This window comes from Pongo pygmaeus, chromosome X, assembly GCF_028885625.2.
Source record: "Pongo pygmaeus isolate AG05252 chromosome X, NHGRI_mPonPyg2-v2.0_pri, whole genome shotgun sequence".
In the NCBI taxonomy this organism is placed as follows: domain Eukaryota; kingdom Metazoa; phylum Chordata; class Mammalia; order Primates; family Hominidae; genus Pongo; species Pongo pygmaeus.
Genome location: NC_072396.2, coordinates 47,745,338 through 47,765,992, shown reverse-complemented (window position 1 = coordinate 47,765,992; position 20,655 = coordinate 47,745,338). Strand labels below are relative to the sequence as shown.

Below are 20,655 nucleotides of genomic sequence, written 5' to 3'. Positions count from 1 at the left end.
CTTGTAAATTTGTTTGAGTTCATTGTAGATTCTGGATATTAGCCCTTTGCCAGATGAGTAGGTTGAGAAAATTTTCTCCCATTTTGTAGGTTGCCTGTTCACTCTGATGGTAGTTTCTTTTGCTGTGCAGAAGCTCTTTAGTTTAATTAGATCCCATGGAGAACTACAAACCACTGCTCAAGGAAATTAAAGAGGATACAAACAAATGGAAGAACATTCCATGCTCACGGGTAGGGAGAATCAATATCGTGAAAATGGCCATAATGCCCAAGGTAATTTACAGATTCAATGCCATCCCCATCAAGCTACCAATGACTTTCTTCACAGGATTGGAAAAAACTACTTTAAAGTTCATATGGAACCAAAAAAGAGCCCGCATTGCCAAGTCAATCCTAAGCCAAAAGAACAAAGCTGGAGGCATCACGCTACCTGACTTCAAACTATACTACAAGGCTACAGTAACCAAAACAGCAGGGTACTGGTACCAAAACAGAGATATAGATCAATGGAACAGAACAGAGCCCTCAGAAATAACACCGCATATCTACAACTATCTGATCTTTGACAAACCTGAGAAAAACAAGCAATGGGGAAAGGATTCCCTATTTAATAAATGGTGTTGGGAAAACTGGCTAGCCATATGTAGAAAGCTGAAACTGGATCCCTTCCTTACACCTTATACAAAAATCAATTCAAGATGGATTAAAGACTTAAACGTTAGACCTAAAACCATAAAAACCCTAGAAGAAAACCTAGGCATTACCATTCAGGACATAGGCATGGGCAAGGACTTCATGTCTAAAACACCAAAAGCAATGGCAACAAAAGACAAAATTGACAAATGGGATACTATGTTTTAACTTGTTTCAAGTATGTTCACAATTGTTCACTGAAGCATTTTTATGTTGGCTGTTTTAAAATCTTTGTTAAACTATTCTAACATCTGGCATCTTGATGTCGGCATCTGTCTTTGGTCAAGTTGAGACCTTCCTGATGCTTGATGAGTAATTTTTTACTGAAACCTAGACATTTGGGGTATTATGAGACTCTGGATCTTATGCAAACCTTCGATTTTGGCTGGCTTCCTATGACACTATCTGGCTGGAGATCAGGGTTGGGGGCATTGCCTTGTTACCACCAGGTGGTTGTATAAGACCTAGTTCACCATTTGGCCTGTGTCAACATCCCTGTTACTGTTAGGTGGGGCTGAGAGTTTTGGCTCCCCACTAGGCTTCCATGGATACCACCATCACTGGGATTGGTAAGAATGCCTTGCTATTGTTTCCTGCATGGCCTCCACTGACACTGCTGAACAGAGGTGAAAATCCTGACTGTCCACTCAGTCTCCTCTAACACAACCCCAGATGGGATACACCATTGCTGTCTAGGCTCCCTACTCCATCTTTGCTGGAGAAGGTTGGGGTGGCCCAAAGTATTTTTCTGTGGTGTTTGACTGAAGAAGAGTTTTCTGTTAAAAGTTTTCCATGTTGGCCAGGCACAGTGATTCACACCTGTCATCCCAGTCCTTTGGGAGGCTGAAGTAGGTGGATCACTTGAGGTCAAGAGTTTGAGACCAGCCCGGCCAATGTGGTGAAACCCCACCTCTACTAAAAATACAAAAATTAGCTGGGTGTGATGGTGTGCACCTGCAATCCCAGCTACTTGGGAGGCTGAGGCAGGAGAATCATTTTAACCAGGGAGACGAAGGTTGCAGTAAGCAGAGATGGCGCCACTGCACTCCAGCCTGGGCGACAAAGATTCAGTCTCAAAAAAAATAAAAATAAAAAAATAGAGGTTTCCTGTCTGATAGGCTGTCCCTTTCCTGGTCATTTGGCTAGAGAGGACAGGCTTTTCTTAGTTTTTGTTTTTTGTTTTTGCTGGTATGTGCTTCTGGGTTACTAGCTTCTCCAGTACCAACTCTGGGAACAAAAAGAAATCCCAGGGAACATAAAACTGGGTTGTTCCTCAGGTCTCAAGGACTCTAGCTGTTCTGCTTTCTTCTCCTGATCTTTCAAAGTCTTATGTTTGCATTATATAAAATGCTCAGGGTTTTTAATTGTACTTAGTGGGAGGCATAGGGAAAAGCACACCTACTCCATCTTTTTGGAAGTATAAGTCTAGCCAAGATTGAATTTTAAAATGAAAGCAACACAGGGAATACTACGAGCCATTCTATACATGTAAATTCGACAACTTAGATGAAACAAACCAGTACCTTAAACTACAAACTACCCAAAGTCACTCAACATGAAATAGTTACAGAGCTATTCAAATTATCTATTAAAGGACTTAAATTTGCCATGTGCAGTGGCTCACGCCCATAATCCCAACATTTTGGTAGGCTGAGGCGGGAGGATCACTTGAGCCCAGGAGTTTCAGACCAGACGGGCCAACATAGGAAGACTTCATCTCTACAAAAAATTCTTAAAAAATTAGCCACGTATGGCAGCACAGGCCTGTGGTCCCAGCTCTTGGGAGGCTGAGGTGGGAAGATTGCTTGGGCTTAGGAGGTTGAGGCTGCAGTGAGCCATGATTGTGCCATTTCACTGCAGCCTGGGTGACAGGGCAAGGCCTCAAACAAACAAGCAAAAAAAAAAGAACTCAAATTTATAGTTAAGCAAACCCCCAAAGAGAAGCCTCCAGGTCTGAAGTGTTTCATTGGAGAATTCTATCAAACATTTTAATAAGAATTAACCCCCGTTCTATACCATTTCTTCCAAAAACTAGAAGAGGAAGGAATATTTCCCAACTAATTTTATAAGACCAGTACTACCCTGATACAATACAGATATAAATATCATGAGAGGTTGGGTGCACTGGCTCATGCCTGTAATCCCAGCACTTTGGGAGGCCAGTGCTGGAGGGCTGCTTGAGTTCAGGAGCTTGAGACCAGCCTGGGCAACATGGTGAAACCCTGTCTCTACAAAAAATACAAAAATCAGCTGGGCGTGGCAATGAACACTTGTAATCCCAGCTACTCAGGAGGCTGAGGCAGGAGGATCACTTGAGCCTAGGAGGTGGAGGTTGTACTGAGCTTGAGATGGTGCCACTGCACTCCAGCCTGGGCAACAGAGTGAGACCCTGTCTCTCACATTATTTATATATAAAAATAATTTATAAATTTATATATATAATACATGTATATATACAAATAAACATAAATATATAAAAATAAATTTATAAATTTATAAATTTATAATATATAATTTTGGTGTACATCACCAAAATTATATATATATAAATTATATATAATTATTTTATATATAATTATTTATATATATATAAAAGACTACAGGTCAATATTCCTCAGGAACATAAAAATAAGACATAAAAATACATAGATATAAAAATTTCCAACAAGATATTTGCAAGTCAAATCAAGCAGTATAAAAACATAATATAATCCCTGATCGACTTGGTGTTATGGACTGAATTGTGTCACCCCCAAAATTTAACCCCCAATGTGACTGTATTTGGAGACAAGGCCTACAGGAGGTAATTAAGCTTAAATAAGGTCATAAGGGAAAGGCCATGTGAGCACACAGTGAGAAGGCAGCAAGCAAGGAAGAGAGCCGTCACCAAAACTGAACTCTGCAAGACCTTGATCTAGGACCTTCAGCCTCCAGAACTTTGAGAAATAAATTTCTGTTGTTTAAGCCATCCAGCCTGTGATATTTTGTTATGGCAGCCCAAGCTGACTAATACTCAGGTTTGCTCAAGCAATGCAAGGCTGGTTCAATATTAAAAAAAATCAATCAATGTAATCTATAACATTAACAGGCTGAAGAAGAAAAAAAATCACCTGATCATATCATTTGATAGAGATCATTTCAGTTGACAAAATTCAATACCCATTTATGAAAAAAACTACCACACACTAGGAGCAGAGGTGAGCTTCCTCAACTTGACAAAGAATATCTATGAAAAACCCTATAGTTAATATCAATATCATACTTAATATATTGAAAGACTGAAAGCCTTCCGCCTAAGATTGGGAACAAGACAAGGATGTCTGCTCTCTCCACTGCTATTTGACACACTACTAGACATTTTAGCTACTAGAATAAGGCAAGAAAAGAAATAAAAAGTAAACAGATTGGAAACGAAGAAATAAAACCATCTTTATTTGCAGGTAACATGATGGTCTACATAGAAAATCCTAAGGAACCTCTTTTTTTTTTTTTTTAAATAAAACTGCCAGAACTAAGTAATTCAGCAGGGTTACAGAAAACACAAGATCAACACACAAAAATTGGTTGTATTTGTATGTACTAGCAATGACCATGTGGAAACCTAAATTATAAATACAATATCATTAACAACTGCTCAAAAAATTTTAACACTTAAGTATAAATTTAGCAAAATGTGTACAGGACTTGTACAGATGTCAATTCTTCCCAAGTGATAAAGGTTTAATACAATCCTTATGAAAATCCAGCAAGATTTTTTGTATATATGGAAAGCTTATTATAAAATTTGAATGGAAAGACAAAGAAAGTGGAATAGCCACAGCAATTTTGAAAAAAGAATAAAGTGGGAAGAATCAACTTACCTGATTTTGAACTTTGACCTATGCCTCATATCTTACACAAAATTAATTCAAAATGGTTCATGCATTTAAATGTAAAACTATAAAACTCTTAAAAGAAAACACAGAAGAATATTTTTGAGACATAGAGCTAAGTGAAAAGTTCACAGCACGACATTAAAAGCATGATCCAGAAGAAAAAAAAATCAATAAATTGAACTTCATCAAAATCACAAACTTATACTTTGTGAACGACCCTGTTAACAGGATGAAAAGTCAATCTATAAATAGACTGGGAGAAAATATTTGCAAACCACATATTTGACAATGGATTCATATCTCAAATTTATAAGTAATTCTCAACACTCAATAGTAAAAAAACAAAGAATCTGATTAGAAAACAGGCAAAAGACAAAGATATATTTCACTGAAAAGGGTATATGGATGGCAAATAGAAAGCTCTGTCAAAAAACCTTAAGACTAGCTCCTAGTTAAAAGGCAAGTCTGAGAGTAACTTCATACCATGGGGCTAAATAGGCCTGAATTTATATAGTACTTAAAAATGTTAATTGAACTCATTTGATTTTGAAAATCTGTTGAAGGACATGAAAACAAATTATTTATTAATGTTCCAATATAATTTCATATCACAAAGATTTAATTTTTAAGGTGACTTACAAAATTCAGAAAGTAAAAATCACAAGACATAGTTTGACCCATGCAAAATGATGATAGTTAAGGGTTGCTGTGATAAGCAGCTGTGGTTGAGGAAATTAGGTACTCCAAACAAAGTTTAGGTACTCCAACCAAATCCTAAATAGGTTGAGCCTCCAATATGGCTGGCTCATATTGAAAGCCAAAAGAGAAATCCAAGGAAGATGATAAAAGTATGGAGATTTCCATTAAATTCAGGAAATGAGATAAACATATTTCATAAGAAAATTGTTCTCAAAGTGTCATCCCCAGACTAGTGGCATCAGTATCGTGTCAGGAGTTGTTAGAAATGCAAATTCTCAGACCTCACACCTCAGATCTACTGAATCAAAAACTAGGGGTGAGGTTAAGAAATCTGTTCTACAATGAGAACACATGGACACAGGAAGGGGAACATCACACTTCGGGGACTGTTGTGGGGTGGGGGGAGGGGGGAGGGATAGCATTGGGAGATATACCTAATGCTAGATGACGAGTTAGTGGGTGCAGCGCACCAGCATGGCACAGGTATACATATGTAACTTATCTGCACATTGCGCACATGTACCATAAAACCTAAAGTATAATAATAATAATAAAAAAAAAAAGAAAAAAAATAAAAAAAAAAGAAATCTGTTCTAACAAGCCCTCCAAATGATTCTCATGCACCCTAAAATTTGAGAATTACTGTTCCATAGGAAAGGCTACATACTATAGTACAAGTCTTATTGATATTTTCTAAAAAACAGAAACTGATATACCTACCAAGAGCAACCAGTTAAGCATTTCATTAAGGAATTCAATATGATCAATAATTTAATTAGTCTGCCTTGTTGTTCCATTAAAAGTAAGAGTTTCGTATGATAGGCAAAGAACTATGGGAAACAGAAGAGATTTACCAACAATTCACAGCACTTATAATGGTAAATATTTGAAGCCCTCGGAACAAATATTAGAGCACTGAAGCCACACATGAATTAGGAATGCACATCCCCATATTTGAAAACAAGTTAAACTCTTTTAGTTTCTAAAATTACTGTTGTTCTTAGGCTGAGCACGGGGGCTCACACATTTAATTCTAGCACTTGGGAGGCCGAGGTGGACAAATTACTCGAGGCTAGGAGTTTGAGACCAGCCTGGCCAACATGGTGAAACCCTGTCTCTACTAAAAATACAAAAATATCCAGGCATGGTGGCACATGCCTGTAACCCCAGCTACTCAAGTGGCTGAGGCACGAGAATCACTTGAACTCAGGAGGCGGAGGTTGCAGTGAGCTGACATCATGCCACTGCACTCCAGCCTGAGTGACAGAGCGAGACCCTATCTCAAAAAATTAAAAAAATGAAAATAAATTACTGTTCTTAAACTGTTGCTCCATTCTTGCTACCCTACTTACCCACGGCTCACTTATCAGATAACATTTTTAAAGTGGTACAGGGGACATTTTCCGCTCAGCCTAAAAGATTAAAATCACCTCCAATGAGTAGACAATTGATACTGACTTACCAACAAGACCAAAGTCAAGACGCTAGTCACACTCAATAATCCTCGGAGTATCAATGGAATGGTGATGGTCAACTCAGCACCAGGGCTGCTATAGTTGTATAAAAATACTGACAACAAGGACATGAAAATACTCAACTCCTATGTTCATTCATGATGCTACTCTGATTTTTAGGGGGCAGGAGATGGTGTTGATGATGAGCCAGTGAGTTTTGGGACATGTGCTGAGCAAGGCTGTGGAGCTTTCCTTAACAGAGCATAGGCAGCCTCTCTGTGGGTAGGACAGCCTCTGTGGGTAGGACAGCCTGGGTTTCTAGAAATGATTCCAACAAGCATTTCTGGAGCATGACTAGGTCTTAAAAACCTAGTACTAGGAGCAGAGAATTCAAGGATGTTATCTCTGCCCTTAAAAAAATCTAATATGTAATAGAAATAGATGGGTGTACAATAAGATCTGCAATTTCTCACAGTAACCAGTAGGTCCCACTAGCCCCTTTATTTGGCACTCTACATTCTACCCATTCATTCATTCACTCAAACTTTTACTCAACATTTTGTTTAATGCCAACCTTTGTGTAAAGTATTGGAAACACAAAGACCAGAAAGAAAAAATGGCTTCCAAAACCAGTCACTACTCTTTAGCTGAACTTATTACTTATTACTTCCTCTGGCAGAAAAGTCCTTCTCTCCTCTTTCTACAAAACCAAAGCCCTCTCCTATTTCAATTTTCTTCTCAGGTCTAATGCAAATGAAGGCCATGTGCTTATAGTCAACTCAATCACCCAGTAATCCTCTTTTATTTGGGTTTATGCATTTTACAAACTCTATGTTTTTGGCCCTCTATTTACAGGTACCATTACTGTATGTTTTTGACCCTCTATTTATAGATACCATTACTTTAAGACCTTATTTTTTATATATATATGTTATATATGTATATATACGTTATATATGTATATATATGTTTTATATATATAAAACTTTCCACAGGTGTTTCTATAGTTTGAATGTATCTCCAAAAGTTTGTGTATTGGAACCTTAATTCCCAATGTGATGGTGTTGGGAGGTGGGGTCTTTAAGAGATAATTGGGCATTGAGGGTGGAGTGCTCATGAATTGACTAATGCTGTTATAGCAGCAGTTAGTTCTTGTGGGAATGAGTTCCTGCAGGAGTGAATTAATTCTCACAAGAGTGGGTCATCATAAAAGTGAGCTTGGCTCACTCTTGTGATCTCGGCTCACTCTTGTGATCTCTTAAACACATGTTCACTTGTCCTTCTTCTTTTCTCACATGTTATGACACAATATAAAAGCCCTTCAGAAGCTGCTGCCATGCCCTTGGACTTCCCAGTCTTTAGAACTGTGAGCCAAATATTTCTTTATAAATTATACAGACTCGGCCAGGCGCGGTGGCTCAGGCCTGTAATCCCAGCACTTTGGGAGGCCAAGGCGGGCAGATCACGAAGTCAGGAGTTCAAGAACAGCCTGGCCAGCATGGTGAAACCCTGTCTCTATTAAAAAAAATACAAAAAAAATTAGCTAGGCATGGTGGCGCACGCCTGTAATTCCAACTACTTGGGAGGGTGAGGCAGGAGAATCTCTTGAACCCAGGAGGCAGAGGTTGCAGTGAGCCAAGATGGAGCCACTGCACTCCAGCCTGGGTGACAGAGTGAGACTCCATCTCAAAATAAATAAATAAATAAATAAATAAATAAATAAATAATACAGACTCACGTATTGTTATAACAACAGTAAACAGACTAAGACAGGCATTATGTAATTAATTCTGTTTCTCTCAGAAGACTAATAAATGCTACTGACTGTTGAGTCAAGACTTGGAAATTCTTGTCTCCAAAATTTTATCATAATTTCAGAATGGACTTCAAATGGTTTTATCCTATGAATAATGGGCACATACTATGTCCCTAAATACATGAGCCTGACTTTACTGCCTATTATAGCCTGGTAAAATCTGCCACTGGTCTGAGTTAATTGGTGAAGATGGTATGTGACTTTGTACTATAAATGCACAATTAGCCACTCTAAGTTTCTCCCCAAGCAGCAGACAGATAAACATGAGAGCATTCATTCCCTAAGTCAAAGGTGCAAGCATGCAAATACCTGAGAGAAGGCTGTGGAACAGTGTCTGGACTGGCTGGTACCTGGACTCCCTTTTCCCATTCTTCCTTCCATGTATCAGCAAAGAGGTAATAGCTATCAGGATTAATGTGGTGAGAATCTGGAAGTTTCATGGCACTGATGAGGTCCTTCCGGAATACCTGGAAAGAGATATTGCACATATCTTGAGAAGACCATCACTATGCAACTGATACCATTCAATGTTCTCCTTTTAAAAAGACCATCCCAATCCACTCTGCTTCCAACAAGAGAAACACCTCTAACTTCCTAAATGGCCAGATAAACTTCTGTTTGGAAAGGTTTGAAGTACTGACAAGGAAGCCAGCTTATTTGAGATTTAATAAAGGGTAATGCAGTCCTTCCTGAATTATTTTCTTGGGTTCTCTAAATTTAAACCAACAATACAGGTTACTCAAAACAGTTTGTATAAAACAATCCTTAACTTTCTTAAATTAAGCAACAAGTATCCACTGATAGTTAATAATTATTTGGGTATCATCTCATTTTAAAATTTATTTAGAAATAATTTTAGACTTAAAGAAAAGTTATCAAACAGTAAAGTTTCCATATATCCGTCACTTAGTTTCCTCTAATTGTTTACAGTTTATATAACCAGAGTTCAATTACCTAAACCAGGAAAGTAGCACTGCTATAATACTATTAACTAATGTATAGACTTCATTCAAATTTTCACTATTTTTCTCCCTAATGTCTTTCTGTTCCAGAATTTAATTTTATTTTTTTGAGACAGGGTCTCACTATGTTACCTAGGCTGGAGTGCGATAGCATGATTTTGGCTCACTGCAACCTCAGCCTCCCGGACTCAAGCGATCCTCCCACCTCAGCCTCCTGAGTAGCTGGGACTACAGGCACATACCACCATGCTCAGCTAATTTTTGTAATTTTTTTTTTTTGTAATTTTTGTAGAGGCAGGGTTTCGACAGGTTGCCCAGGCTGGTCTCAAACTCCTAAACTCAAGTGATCTGCCCGCCTTGGCCTCTCAAAGTGCTGGGATTATAGGTGTGAGGCACGGTGTCTGGCCTTAGAGTGTCTTTAATGAGGCAGTGGTTAAGTAGTGGTGGCAATTTCCAATTTGCTAAACTACTATCTTTGGGAAAGATGGTGCTGTGGGAAATCCTTCCTTAGTTCTGGAAAGTGTTTGTCAACATCCTAAAATATTTCATTATTTTCCAAGTGATAGTCTTTATAAAATATATCAATTGATTACAAAATCATGCTTTGGGCTTGACTAATAATGAATAATGCCAAATGATCTAATTACAAAGCATAAGCCGTACCTTCATACTTGACATAACTGCTTATGAAATCTGCTCTACATAGTTTCCTAACCTGAAAACATATTGCAGCGGATTGAATGGTGGCCTCCAAAAAGATATGTCCACATCCTAGTTCCCAGAAACTATGGATATTACCTTATTTGGAAAAAGGGTCTTTGCAGATGTAATTAAGTTAAGAATCTTCAGGTGAAGATACCATTCTGGAATATCCAAGTGGGCTCTAAGTCCACTGACAAGTGTCCTTACAAGAGAAAGGTGGAGGGAGATTTGAGATGGAAGAGGAGTAGGTAGTGTGATCATGGAGGCAGAGATTAGAGTGATTCACTGATCCACAAATCAATCAGTGCTGACATCCACCAAAAGCTGGAAGAGGCAAAGAATGAATTGCCCTTAAAACCTATGGAGGGAGCACAGACTGGCTGATTTTTTACTTTTGGCCTTCATACTGTGAAAGAATAAATTCCTACTGTTTTAAGCTACCTCGTTTATGTTAATTTATTATAGCCCTAGGAAACTAATACACATGTTTACCAAACAGAAGAGTAACTTGAAGACTATAGACAAAGATATACAAAAGCAGAGGCCAATGAAATGTAGTCCTTGTCTATGGTTTCAGAAATACTCAAACCTGGCCGGGCACGGTGGCTCACGCCTGTAATCCCAGCACTTTGGGAGTCCAAGGCGGGTGGATCATGAGGTCAGGTGATCAAGACCATCCTGGCCAACATGGTGAAACCTCGTCTCTACTAAAAATACAAAAATTAGCCAGGCGTGGCGGTGCATGCCTGTAGTCCCAGCTACTTGGGAGGCTGAGGCAGGAGAATTGCTTGAACCCAGGAGGCGGAGGCTGCAGTGAGCCGAGATCGTGTCACTGCACTCCAGCCTGGGCGACAGAGCGAGACTCTGTCTCAAAAAAGAAAAAAAAAAAAAAAAAAGAGAAATACTCAAACCTCCACGAAGGTGAAGTCTGGGAAACCACCAACCAATTCATACCTGTTTTTCTTAAGCAAATGAAAACTGAATCCAATGACTATTATAATTTTCCCTTCCCCTTTAGAGAAAACAGGCATACGATAAACCTGATTTCAATTTTACAAGCTAGCCAGATTAAAGAGAGCATCAGATCTAAGTTTTCCAGAGAAGCATTTTTACTTAAGGCAAAGTGTGAGAGTCTGTCTTATCTTGCTATAGAAGTCAAACATCTCAAGCATGAGACAGAACATAAAATGCTGAGTGGATGGGAATGTCAGTTCAGTACTCAGGCAGAAGATATCTGCAAAGTGATATAAAACATATTTACCAGACTGGTCTCATTAACCTGCTTTTGATAAGAAAAGGCATTTTTAAAGTTTTTGAACTGAAAACAAAATAACTATAGCAAATCCCGATTAGTGAGGAGAATTTTATATACAGACAGTGGCACACACATACATATATATTTGTATATATTTTTATAAAGAAACAATAAAAGAATAAACCAAAAACTTAACAAAAAAGGTTAACTCTGCAGAGTGAGGAGAAAACAGGGAGGGGAGAGAGACTTATAGAAAAGTTACCAAAATAGTTGAGCTGAATCTAGCTGGATCTCTCAATATATTTTGTTTTACAGTTTGAAGTCTAAAGCAGGCAAATACTTTATATAATTAAAAAATCTTAGGCCAGGCGTGGTGGCTCACACCTGTAATCCCAGCACTTCGGGAGGCTAAGGCGGGTGGATCACAAGGTCAGGAGATCGAGACCATTCTGGTTAACACGGTGAAACCACGTCTCTATTAAAAATACAAAAAATTAGCCGGGTGTGGTGGCGGGTGCCTGTAGTCCCAGCTACTAGGGAGACTGAGGCAGGAGAATGGCATGAACCCAAGAGGCAGAGCTTGCAGTGAGCTGAGATCGCACCAATGCACTCCAGCCTGGGCGACAGAGCAAGACGCCATCTCAAAAAAAAAAAAAAATCTTAAAGGAATATGGGTCTGGGACAGACCACCTGGATTGGTATACTGGTTTCACTACTGAGTAGCTTTCAGCAAGTTATCCAAATTCTGCGTCTCAATTTATCTATAAAATGGGGATAATAACACTCACCTCATAGGGGTTGTTGTAAAGATTAAATGGGTGAACTTGTATAAAGGACTTAGCACAGTATGGAGCTCACAGTAATTTCTAAATAAATGCTAGATGGTGTTATTTTATTATCATCACCATAGCATTCCTTCTAAAATCAGAAACAAGTATATAACTGAGTTCTTCTCTATAGTCCACAAAGTAATTGTTGATGGGGTAAGAGAGATATGAGTTCACAGCTCGGTTAAAATGTGCACGGTTTGGCTCCCAAAGACACAGTTCCCAAGCAAGAGCCCCATCAAGAACTTTAACCAACGTTCCAAAGGCCACAAGGTAATGTAGAAACTTCACAAAATAAAACACAGCCATTTGTTGCTAAATTAAAGATAATGAAGGAGGGATCTAGATGCTGACCCTGACCTTTCTAGGTAATGAAGTTGAGAAGTTTTACAAGTTCTTAATAGTGTGTCTATTTTATATGCACTGGTAGTTTTCCCAAAAGTTCCTGAAACAAAAAGGCTTTGTACTTACCAGATAACTGTTCATTTATGGTCAAAGAGGGGATTCACTGGCTAACATACAGTCCAGAAGCTATGCCAAGCCCAACACTGTGTGCACATCTGGCCTGTCAGATGCTTGCAGAAACAAAGGAGGCCTCACTATGAATTCAATTAGAACATCAATGCTTAACCTGCCAGAGCCACAAAATGAAAATGCCTTTTGCAGACAACTCTGGCTTTTATTGCTCTCATTAACATCTCTCAGTTGGCAGTTTTTTAAAGCACAGCTCCTCTGAATATTTGTGTGACATTTTTCATAGGAAAAGTCAAAACATTAACTTCCTGTATGACACAAAGAGTAACACTGTCTGGTCCATGTGAATAAAGCAGAGAGATTGATCAATTTTGATTCAGTCACTGAAATCTGAAGCTATACATAACTGACCACAAACTAACATGTCACCCCAAAAGCATAAAACAGCCACAAACTGGTAATTATATTTAAGCAAAAGGAATTAATTATAATTATACAACCTTTAGGCAAAAAAGTTGTCAGGTTATCCAGAAAATCAATAGCAGAGAAAACTTAGCAAAGAACACTGTGCCTAAAACCCTTAAAAACTCTGTTCTTGTTTTGTCAAGACATTGCACCCGACATTGATTTTTTTCAATGAATCGAAAAGCTTATGCAATTTCTAAATTTAAAACTTTAAAACCCATGGAAATATTTTTCAAATAGTTTAAAATAACTCTCAGGTTTCTTATAAAGAATAAACAGAATGTTTTGACGGCTATGGGCTAACACCAACTGCAACATCAATTACCATAAAGCAATGTACCTTTGGGTTGCTTAAGTTGGATTATTCCCTTTCCTCCATATCAAACAGAGGTGTAATAGAGAAGGGGGAGCAACAAAGTCTGATTTAGAGATCTGAGCAATTTCAGCACAAGAAATAACATTTGAAGGCTGCTTTGCAAATTATTCTCCCTTCTCTCAATGTCCCTTTTTGTGTAATAAGTATGCACTTGTAGCTCAGTGCTTTTTATCTGCTGTAGGTCAGAAAACCAAGTAATTAAGCTTGTTAGAAATATAGGTACAATGATGTAAACAGGCTTTACTAGAGAGTATGTAGTGCTCTCCATTGAATTAAAATATATGAGCTTTCATTCTGTTGCTATGAAAGTCTTGGATAATAATAAGACTCCAGGCCTATAGATGATATGCAGTCAATGTTTTAAGATAGGTTGATATGTTTTACACACCAGACTAGTAGTCAAAAATATCCTAGCTTTTGATAAAGAATGGAAGACTTTTTAATAGTCTCCCAAAGCGCTGGGATTATAGGCATGAGCCACAGCACCCAGCCAGTTACTATGTACTTTTTCTAGGGATTAAAAAAAAACAACAACTTTATGAGTATGGGCCCTTTTAAGAATCAGATAAGGCTACTATCTCAGAAAAAAAAAAATTAACAAAGAACATACCCTTAAAAATCTGTATACAATTTCCAGAAGGTACACAAAGCCCTGAACCATACAGGGGATTCACATATCCCTAGGAAACTCTTCTCTACAGGATAAATTAGAGGGAGATTTGCACAAGAATCTCACTGATACACTAAATATCAAAGAAAAATATGTATCTTTTAATGCAGCCAATTAATCCTCTGCAAAAGGGATAATTTATATTGCATGTCAGTGACTAATTCCCAGTAAAATCATAAGGCTCAAGAATTCTGGTTTTGTCTCAGACCTGTAGTCAGAAAACAAAAAACAAAACAAAACAACCTCCCGTTTTTATAAGAAGCAAATGGCAGGACAGGCAGCAAATTAACAAATTTTCATGAACCCATCAGAGAAATGAATCACAGCACAAATAGCCAATTCAGAGAGACAGGTGCCTGCAGGGAGACACAGGGCAGAGCATTTGGTTACCTGTGGCAGAAGCCACAGCAGGAACATTAAACTAGAAATTTTGAATCGCTGGATGCTGCGTGGGGACTGACATGAGAATATGAAGTTCCTGGGGGCTGTAGTTATGAGGGGGGTCCCACTCGCTTGCAAGCTTTTTCTTCAGGAACCCAATTAGGCTCACACAGGGAAGCTGGGGCAGGGGCAGGGCCGGGGCATGGGCGGTACCTGGAGAAAGCACCAGAGTGGTGCTGTCTGGGTACTTGGTGCTTAGTGCCCTGGTTCCCTTACCAAACAAAAGGCTTCATCTGCAGGGGAAGGGTATCAAGTGAGGGCAATGGTGTAGTTTCATTACTGCCGGGAGAAGGGAAAAGCATCCAGCCTCACCCCCTCTATGTTACCTAACGGGCAAAAAGGTAATCTACAGGAGAGAGAACCTCAAGGACAAAGGCTGAGAACATCAGAAGATACCTGCTACAGGCCAATGAGGGAATAGGGGGCAGGGGCAAAAAGGCTCTACCTGAAGACTACCTTCCCTACCACCACTTCCACCCCCAGAAACAGGACCACTATGCACCCTAAAGACTAAGAAAGAGTTAATGAGAAGATTAGCTAATACTGCCCCTCCCCCATACCCTCTACTGCGCTAAAGCCTCCAGGGATAATAACATTGGCTAACAGCTTGGGAGAGCTGCAAGAGACAAAATTCCTATGAGGACAAGCACAAAGAGACCTTGAGCCAAGAGGAGAGACAAAAACAGCATCACTAGAAGAATTTGAAGTCTCTGTTACAGCAATAACAAATTTCAAACACTCAAAATTTCAAATTGCTGGTGTGACTGAAAAATGATGAGCCCCTTTGGAAAACAGCCTTGTAGTTCTTTAAATAGTTAAGTGGTTAAGTAGAGTTACTATATGACCCAACAATTCCACTCCTATGTGTATAGTCAAGACAACTGAAAACGTACGTCAACATAAAAACTTGTGCCTGAATGTTCATAGCAGAATTACTCATAATACCCCAAAAGTGGAAACAACCCAAATGTCCACCAACTGATGAACGGGTAAACAAAATGTGATGTACTGATAAAATGTAATATCATTCAGTCATAAAAAGAAATGAAGTGGCCAGGTGCGGTGACTCACACCTGTAATCCCAGCACTTTGGGAGGCCGAGGTGGGCGGATCACCTGAGGTCGGGAGTTCAAGACCAGCCTGACCAACAAGGAGAAACTCCGTCTCTACTAAAAATACAAAATTAGCCAGGCATGGTGGTGCATGCCTGTAATCCCAGCTACTCAGGAGGCTGAGACAGGAGAATCGCTTGAACATAGGAGGCGGAGGTTGCAGTGAGCCGAGATTGCGCCATTGCACTCCAGCCTGGGCAACAAGAGTGAAACTCTGTCAAAAGAAAGAAAGAAAGGGGGGAGGGACGGAGGGAGGGAGGGAGGGAAGGAAGGAAAGAAGGAAGGAAGGAACTAATACATGCTACAACATGAGAGGTGAAAACACTATGTTCAGTGAAAGAAGCCAGATACAAAGGGCATGTATTGTATGATTCCATTTATATGAAATGTCTACAATAGGCAAATCCATAGAGAAGGAAGGTAAATTAGTGGTTGCCAGGGGTTGCAGGTAGAGAGATTGGGGAATGACTGCTAATGGGTAAGGGGTTTCTTTCTGAGGTGATGAAAATGTTCTAAATTATGATTGTAATGGTTACACAACTCTGAACATACTAAAATCCACTGAATTATACACTTAAAATGGGTGAATTGTATGCTGCAAGAATTATATTTCAAGAAAAGATGTTAAAAATGGTTTTTAAAAAAGGGTGATTATTGGGGTGTCAATGTACACCACCTGAGAGGTCTTGATGTTCACTCTCTCCCAGCAATAATGAGGCACCTCTCCTCCTCAATGTGATGTTGGCAGACTGTGTAGGAAGCCTGGGCTGTCACCATCACTGATCAATAAGGTGGTACCTTCACTACCACCATACCCTCCATCATCAGTGGGGGCAACAAGGTGGTGGGAATTTCCACCTCTATGAAGCAGTAGAGACTCCCCAGCCCTCCTTCCCAGAGAGTGAAAGAGCTAGGATGGGGAGCTTAGGAATTCTACAACAGGTAGTAGAGAGTCAGGACCCCTCTTCCCCACTGGCCTGGTTATAGCAGAGGACTACTAAAACAGAAGATTTAAATAAGACTCAGTGTCTAATGACATAATACTAAAAAAGTCCAGGACACAACTGAAAATCACTCATCATACTAAGAACTGGGAATGAGAAGAGACAATCAACAGGCATCAACACTGAGATCCACAGATGTTAGAATTATCTGACAAGGATTTTAAAACATCCATGATAAAAATGTTTCAACAAGAAATTACAAACACTTCTGAAACAAAAAACAGAAAGTCTCAGTGAAGAAATGGAATATATATATAAAGAATAACCAAATGGAAATTTTAGGACGGAATAATGCAATTACTGAAATAACAAACTCATAAGATAGGCTCAACCAATGAATGGAATTAACAAACAGAAGATGGAACCAATGAACAAGAGAAATTATTCAATCTGTTCAACAGAATATACACTGAAAAAAAAAGAAAAGTGCCTGAGGGACCTGTGGGAAAATAACAAAAGATCTACCATTCATGCAACTGAAGTCCCAAAAGGAGGGGAAAAAGAAGGTGGAGTTGAAAAATATTTGAAGAAATAATGGCTGAAAATTTCCCAAACTTAGTGGAAGATATAAATCTACAGATTCAAGAAGGTGACTAAAGCCCTAAGAGGATAAGCTAAAAGAAATCCATGCCCAGGTACATCATAATCTAACTTTTAAAAACTAAAGACAAAGAAAAATCTCAAAAACAACTGGGAAAGAAATGACTACCTAGAGGAGAACAACCTATTTGAATGGGGGCAGATTTCTCATCAGAAACCATGGAGGCCAGAAAGAAGTAGCACAACATTTTTCAAGTGCTGAAAGAAAAGTACTGTGAAACCAGAATTCTATATCAAGTGAAAATATCCTTCAGGAATGAAGGAGAAATCAAGACATCCTCAGATGAAGGAAAACTAAGCGAATTTATCACCAGCAGACCTATCCTAAAATAATAGCTAAAGGAAATTCTTCAAACAGAAACAAATGAACAAAAAAGAAAAATGAGAACATCAGAAATAAAGAAAGACGCATACAAATATGTCATATTTCTTAAGTGAACCTTAAAACAATTGTTTGAAGCAAACAGGTGCAGCAAGTAGTGCCACGACAATCAGAAATTGAGAGAAAAGTGATAGTCTGCTATCAGAAATAGGGCATAAACTGACGCTTTGAAAAAAGCAGCCAATGGCGGCCGGGCGCAGTGGCTCACGTCTGTAATCCCAGCACTTTGGTAGGCCAAGGTGGGTGGATCATGAGGTCAGGAGTTCAAGAACAGCCTGACCAAGATGGTGAAACCTTGTCTCTACTAAAAACACAAAAATTAGCCAGGCGCGGTGGCAGGCACCTGTACTCCCAGCTACTCAGGAGGCTGAGGCAGGAAAATCGCTTGAACCTGGGAGGCGGAGGTTGCAGTGAGCTGAGATCGCACCATTGCAGTGAGCTGAGATCTAGCCTGAGTGACAGAGCGAGACTCCATCTCAAAATAAGTAAATAAATAAAAAGCAGCCAATGGCAATATTGCTTCAGTTTCGGGGCCAAATAGGAAGAAAGAATTCACAGTGGTTCCATCTGATTCCTCAAAGGCTGCCTTCAGACTCACTTGTGAGTAGTGTGTGCTTGTCACCTTTGCCAATTCCCACTTACTTTTACTTCTCTTCTTTTACCAAGGGTTCCTACCATATTCTCCTTGCTGCCTGGGTTTCCAGCCCCTGTTCAATTCCAGGTTTGTTCTCTCTATTCTTGAGTTTTGCTCTCACTTCATTATGGAAACTTTGATTATAACTACTCATGAGAAAACACTGGTGCTGACCCATATTTCTTAACTGCCAAAGTTTCAACAAATGTTTACTATATAGTTATTGTACCCTACATAATATGTCCAATGCATACTGGTCAATAAAACAAGATTCAGGATGAATAAAAACTTGAATGTTAGTTCTGCTTTTTTTAATGACCCTGGGCAAGTAACTTCTCTGAGCCTCATCACCTGCAAAACAAACAAACAAACAAAAACCCGGAAAGTACCTACTTTATAGTGTTACTGGAGGAATAGAACAAGAGTATATTACTTCCCCAACGTGCTTGATTATAAAAATCACCTGAGTCCCTTTTTAAAATCCAGATCCCAGACACTTTTCTTGGAAATACTGATTCAGTAGTGTCACAGGGTGGGGTAAGTCTGGAATCATTATTTTAAACAGACATCCAAGGAGAGTCTCATAATTGTTTAAATTTGGGAAACAAACTATTTAATGTAAAGCTTTTGGCATAGAAAACTTCAATAAATGGTAGCTATGAGAGATAGGTATGATAATGTCCATGTTATGCTGGCAAATTATTTCAGAGAGATGAAATAAGCCAGCAAAGCAGAACATGGGATCAAGCTCTTCTAATGCAAAGGCTAGTTTTGTCCTACAATATCACCAGGTTTTCCTTTTTATAACAGAATATTAAATATAAATGAAAACAATTTGCTTTCAGCAGCCCAGGACCCCTATCCCTTGCAACAAAAAGACTACTATTACCACTGCCTGGGAGGCAGTAGGCCTCAAAACCCAAAGCCCTTGAATTGCCTTATGTCCTAGAACCAGCTGTCCTCCTAAAAGGGTAGGTAGCGAGGTTTCTTTCTCACCATTCTGTAGTCAAAGTCTCCTCTAGACAGATGGGAAATTTCTTCCACTCCTGTTTATGTGTGTTATATTCCCTAAGTCTTTCTGTATGACATGGACATATATAAATAAACTCGTACATTCTATTGTGCCCAGAAAAATCCCTGGCAAAAGAAACAAATGAAAAGTGACCTCCAAGAAGACAGAAATGCTCTCTGGTGGACACACCCAAAAGTAACCCACAAAGAGTCACTCCCTTTCTATTAAGGCAGTGGGACCTGTGACTTGCTTCCAAACAACAGAATATGGCAAACATGATGGCATGTCATTCCTTTGATTAGGTCACATTATATAGCAAATGTGATGGGGATGCCACTCCCATGATTATACTATGTTATGTAACACTACATCTTAGCTGACCGGAGGGAAAGACTCTCCTTGCTTGCGCTGAATAAGTACGTTGCCATGTTGTGAGAAGATTTATGGAAAAGGCCATGTGGCAAGGAACTACAAGTGGCCTTTAGAAACTGAGAGTGCTCTCTGCCATAAGCAAGAAGGAAAACAGAAACCTCAGTCCTTCAGCTCCAAGGAGCCAAATTCTGCCTACAACATGAGCTTGGTGGCAAATTCTTCCCTAGGCAAGCCTCCAGATGAGAACACATCCCATTTTCCACAGTGATTTCAGCCTTGAAAGATCCTGAACAAAGAATCTAGTAACATCATGCCCAGATTACTGACCCACAGAAACTGAGATATAAGTGTGTGCTGCTTTAACACACGAATTTTGTGATAATTTGTAATGCAGCAATACATAACTAATATATTCGCTGTTCCTTTACAGCTAAGGAAGTCTACTCATAGTAGAAGTGAAGATATACAAGGTCATTTTATCATTTAATTATCACAGAGGAAAGTCTGTAGGATCCACTAAACCATTATCAAGTCCAAGGGGAACCCTGGCACTTTGCTGCCCTTTGTGGAAAAGATGACCAGCCTGATAAGGATTAACCTATTCTTTCTGGGCCAGCAGTGATCCAAAGGCTGTAAGGACCCATCACAGCTTCACAGACCATGACCCATATGATCTTTAATGTAGTCCATCTACAACCTACTCACCTATCCCTTTCTGTACTATCTCTCCTCACCTGCTAACTTAGCTTTTCCCAATCACAGGCCAGGAGATCTCTAGGTCCTTCCCAATTCTCCCAGTCTGGCTCTCTTTGACTTCCTGGTTAGGGGAGG

The 20,655-nt window shown here is 39.3% G+C and overlaps 1 protein-coding gene across 6 annotated transcripts in view; it reads right to left on the bottom strand.

Moving 5' to 3' along the window:
• Positions 1 to 20,655, bottom strand: part of JADE3 (jade family PHD finger 3) — a 150,299-nt gene that overhangs the window by 55,066 nt on the left and 74,578 nt on the right. For all 6 annotated transcript variants that reach the window (XM_054470976.1, XM_054470978.2, XM_054470977.1 and 3 more), the window contains one exon: positions 8,846 to 9,003. In XM_054470976.1, coding sequence (XP_054326951.1) covers positions 8,846 to 9,003 — 158 coding nt within the window. The remainder of the gene's footprint in view (positions 1 to 8,845; positions 9,004 to 20,655) is intronic.